General features: G+C 32.9%; 1 protein-coding gene across 1 annotated transcript in view; it reads right to left on the bottom strand.

Annotated features, from left to right (window-relative positions):
• The window catches only part of LOC107629942 (tricyclene synthase EBOS, chloroplastic), a 12,040-nt gene extending 11,230 nt beyond the window's left edge, over positions 1-810 (bottom strand). Inside the window, exons 1-2 of the mRNA XM_016332907.2 lie at positions 469-810; positions 4-274 (exon numbers count right to left, since the gene is read on the bottom strand). Of these exons, the coding sequence (XP_016188393.1) occupies positions 4-274; positions 469-687 (490 nt within the window). The 5' untranslated portion in view covers positions 688-810. The remainder of the gene's footprint in view (positions 1-3; positions 275-468) is intronic.

The following is a 1,098-nucleotide window of genomic DNA, read 5'->3' as shown; positions in this document are numbered from 1 at the left end:
TACCTGGTGAGACATGATAGCCATATTCTCTTAGGAGGCTGAAGCTTAAAGCGGCTTGGTGCAGGTTATTCGTATTCACAAATTTGGCTCTATTAGACGCAAACCTATCAAGTGTTTCTTCTATTTCCTTCTCAAAGTGGTAACTCAGACCCAACCTCTTCACATCATTAACTAGATCCAGTTTATGCCATATCTCTCCATTATCTTCCTTCTGCTTTATCATTCTCCTAACTTTCTCTTTTAGATTCCCATTTAAATCTTCGTATATCGAATCCTGCATATACAAAGAGAAAGTCATGTTAATTTTTAAAAAATTCATTTTTCTTTTTTATTTAACCTGTTATGTCCTAAAAATTCTGTGGTTATGAAATTATTTATCTTAAAAATATAAATTAAATAATTATTTGTCTAACAGTTAATAATAATAATAAAGATGTACGTAAAAAATAAAGCATGTTTGATTATTACCGAATAATCATGCTTTAAGGACTGTAAAAAGTCGAAAGTCCAGAGGTTAGGCTGGTAATTTGCTGATTTTCTTGGAGGAACAACGGCTGTGGTTGTTGCCACGCATCGGATCCGAGAACTGTTAATAATTCTATGATTACTAATAAGAGGTTCCACTAGTTCGTTATGTTTGGCAAGATGAACATTTGAAATAATGGAGGAAGAAGAATTGAGTAACATGGTATTGAGTATTGACTAATGTCACTGTTATTATTATGGAAGCTAAGTTCGTATAAAGCTTAGTAATTGGGGTTTGTTTGGGAAATTAGTTGTGTTGGATCACATATATATACATAAATGAATTAACAAAGGTGAAAACTTTAGGAGCTCGTGTGAGAATTGAGAAATGCCACGTATATTAATATAAGATTCTTGTTTTCAACGTGTGGAGTTTATTCACTCAAACCCTCTCTCTCCCTCCCGCGCCTTTTTAATGTTTTACTTGTTTTTCTTTTCTTAAATTGTTAAAGAAAGTGATAGATAGTCTATTCTTAGCTTATCTACGTAATGAACTTGAATTACCATATTCATCTTGCAATTGGAATCTGCACTATGGTCACGCGGTGAAACAAATTAGCATACAACATACAA

Source organism: Arachis ipaensis, chromosome B03, assembly GCF_000816755.2.
Source record: "Arachis ipaensis cultivar K30076 chromosome B03, Araip1.1, whole genome shotgun sequence".
Lineage (NCBI taxonomy): Eukaryota > Viridiplantae > Streptophyta > Magnoliopsida > Fabales > Fabaceae > Arachis > Arachis ipaensis.
Note: the sequence above shows the minus strand (reverse complement) of the source record. Positions and strands in the feature narration are given on the sequence as shown.